The following is a 2,505-nucleotide window of genomic DNA, read 5'->3' as shown; positions in this document are numbered from 1 at the left end:
AGGTATCATCTAGTACCCTTCACCATCTTTATATTAGAATGATGAAATTACTGATCTATCAAAAATATCATCTATCGTCCTCTCAGGCTCAAGCTAACATCTTAAGGTACTTCTGAGACTTTCTATAACCAACCTTGCCAGTTATGATTAGATAGTAATTGGAGTTGCAGTCATCATAAAACTTTCAACAATGAGTGCTTGTCCTGAAGCCACAATCTAATAATCTTAGTTTTCAATCACTAAAGTTTACCAGTTCTATGTTTATAGTAAAAACTGTATGACATCAGCATGCAATAATGAAACAGGATTCATAAATAAAGAGAGAATGCCCAATTTTCGACAACTCAAGCTTTCGAAGCATACAATACCAATAAATCGAATATGAGTTTCCCAACAAGTTTACAAAGATAATAGCCTCAGAATCTTCACTTTCTGAATGTTAAGTCGTAAAACATAAGATATAGAAGCACACAGAAAATATCAAAGTGGAAAATCAAAAACAAATCCTGTTAGAACAGTAATTTTGCTTTTAATTACATAAATAAAAATACTTACAGTACAAGACAACTGAACTCCGTGCTAAAGACAACCCTAAAGGTTTCAAAGTAGTGAAAATGATGATATCTTCTTAATCTTATTTCAGAATCATCACAGCTTATTAGATGACAGTTGGTTGCTGTATTTCATATTAACTTTAGGAATCTCGGTGGGTAACCTCCACCAGGTCCCAGAGTCAGTAGCCCCAGCTCTTCTCCGATGCATAATCACAAATGCTATCAGCAGCAAGAAGACAGCAGCTAGCATAGGATATAAGCTACCACTTCCCTTCTTCCAACTCTTCAAGACAGAATGAGCACAAATCTCACCATCAAGACTACCCACAGAATTATTAATCTTCATGATCTCAACCCCATTCAGAATGGCATCTACAGCACGTGGCAGACTCATATTGGATGGCCCAACGCTCAATGTCAAAACACCAGAACTATCTCCATCAACAACAACATCAGCATAGAAAGGGGAAGCCAGCATCCCATTCGTAACTGACGTAAGATCCAAGTTTTCGTAGGCCAAATTGTCGTTCACATACACATTAAAAAATAGCATCCCACGTGCAACACTAGCTATATCACAGAAGTGCATCCTAACCAAGTACATGTACCCTCCAATCACCGGAAATGTCCATGTCATATTCAACTTGGAGACTGAATCACCCGAACTCCTAATAACTCGAGCAGAATTATAAACATTATCAGGACCAACCTCTCTACTTGCCCCACCATCTTGATAATTTATACGGCCACCAAAGTGAACCTTTGAGGACCCGTCATTAGACTTGAGATATTCATCATCAGCAACCCAAGTTCTCCACAATGAATCATTAAAAGGGGTAATTTTCCAACCACCAACATTAACCCTATACACAGTTTCAAACCCATTCTTCAATAGTCCATGAATTTGCTCATTTTTATCAAACCTGACATACTGAGCCACGTCAGCAATCAAATCTTTAGGAGCAGAAATAACCTCAATCCCATTTACAAATGCAAATTTTGAATTATCGATGGGCACAAAGCTGATAACAAGCACATCTGAGTCTACCCCAATCACATAATCCTTTACTATCTCAAAATCCTGACCCATTTCTATACTTAAACTGTTAAATAACACAAACCCATTTGCCAAGACATGAAATTTAGCATTATTAAAATCGAGACTACTACTAATTAATCGCCGGAAATGGAGACGTAGCAAGTGAGTACCAGGATTCTTGATGAGGAACTTGTACTTAGAGGGGCGCGTGAAAACCCGAGCGGTGTGGTAAATTGGGGAAGACTTAGGACTTGGGCTTGCGTCAGTGAGTGAAATCGTTCCAGTGGAGGCAAGAAACGACATCGTTGAGTCGCCGGTGAAGTAGCGGTGGTCGGAGTCAACGGTTTTAGGTTCATGGGACCCACAGTTTATGAGGTAGTAATCGATGGGGGAAAAAGAGGCTGCGATAAGGTGGAAGCAGAGGAGTGTGAAGGAGAAGTACAGGGCTAAGGTGGAAAAGAGAGTCGCCATTGTAATTGGACAAAGATCAAGGTGAAGCTATGAAGAGAAGGTTAAAGATGGTGTTTGATGATCATATTTTTTTTTTGGGGGGGGGGGGGGTGTATAAACGTGTGGGACCAATGACATGTTAGAGAGGGGAACATTCGCTGGTGAGTTTTGTTTGTAAACGTGTGGGTCCATCAAATGAGGGCACGGTCAAACCATAAACCCTTATATTCCAGTTTACAGCATGCAAAAACTTTTCATATTCCATCTCTTATGCACCGGAGAAGATGTATGCGTTGTTACGAATAGTTTGTACATTTTGTGAATAGCTTAAAGATTAAATCTTTTATTTTATGTTTATTATCTTTTCTCTTTATGTCTATAAAAGGCTATATAATTGCAATGGAAAGATACACACAATTGAAGAAGAAAATTTGTTGCTTCTCTCTATCTATATTTCTTGCT

General features: G+C 38.7%; 1 protein-coding gene across 1 annotated transcript; it reads right to left on the bottom strand.

Moving 5' to 3' along the window:
- Window positions 1–333: 333 nt before the first annotated feature.
- On the bottom strand, window positions 334–2,125 carry LOC107822303 (putative receptor-like protein kinase At5g24010). The gene has a single exon (XM_016648836.2). The coding sequence runs from the start codon at window positions 2,062–2,064 to the stop codon at window positions 649–651; it is 1,416 nt and encodes a 471-aa protein (XP_016504322.1). The 5' UTR covers window positions 2,065–2,125; the 3' UTR covers window positions 334–648.
- Between the last annotated feature and the right edge of the window lie 380 nt (window positions 2,126–2,505).

This window comes from Nicotiana tabacum, chromosome 7 (assembly GCF_000715075.1).
Source record: "Nicotiana tabacum cultivar K326 chromosome 7, ASM71507v2, whole genome shotgun sequence".
Lineage (NCBI taxonomy): Eukaryota > Viridiplantae > Streptophyta > Magnoliopsida > Solanales > Solanaceae > Nicotiana > Nicotiana tabacum.
Note: the sequence above shows the minus strand (reverse complement) of the source record. Positions and strands in the feature narration are given on the sequence as shown.

Coding starts and splice junctions, on each gene's coding strand:
- LOC107822303 (XM_016648836.2), bottom strand. CDS start 2,064: ATGGCGACTCTCTTTTCCACCTTAGCCCTGTACTTCTCCTTCACACTC.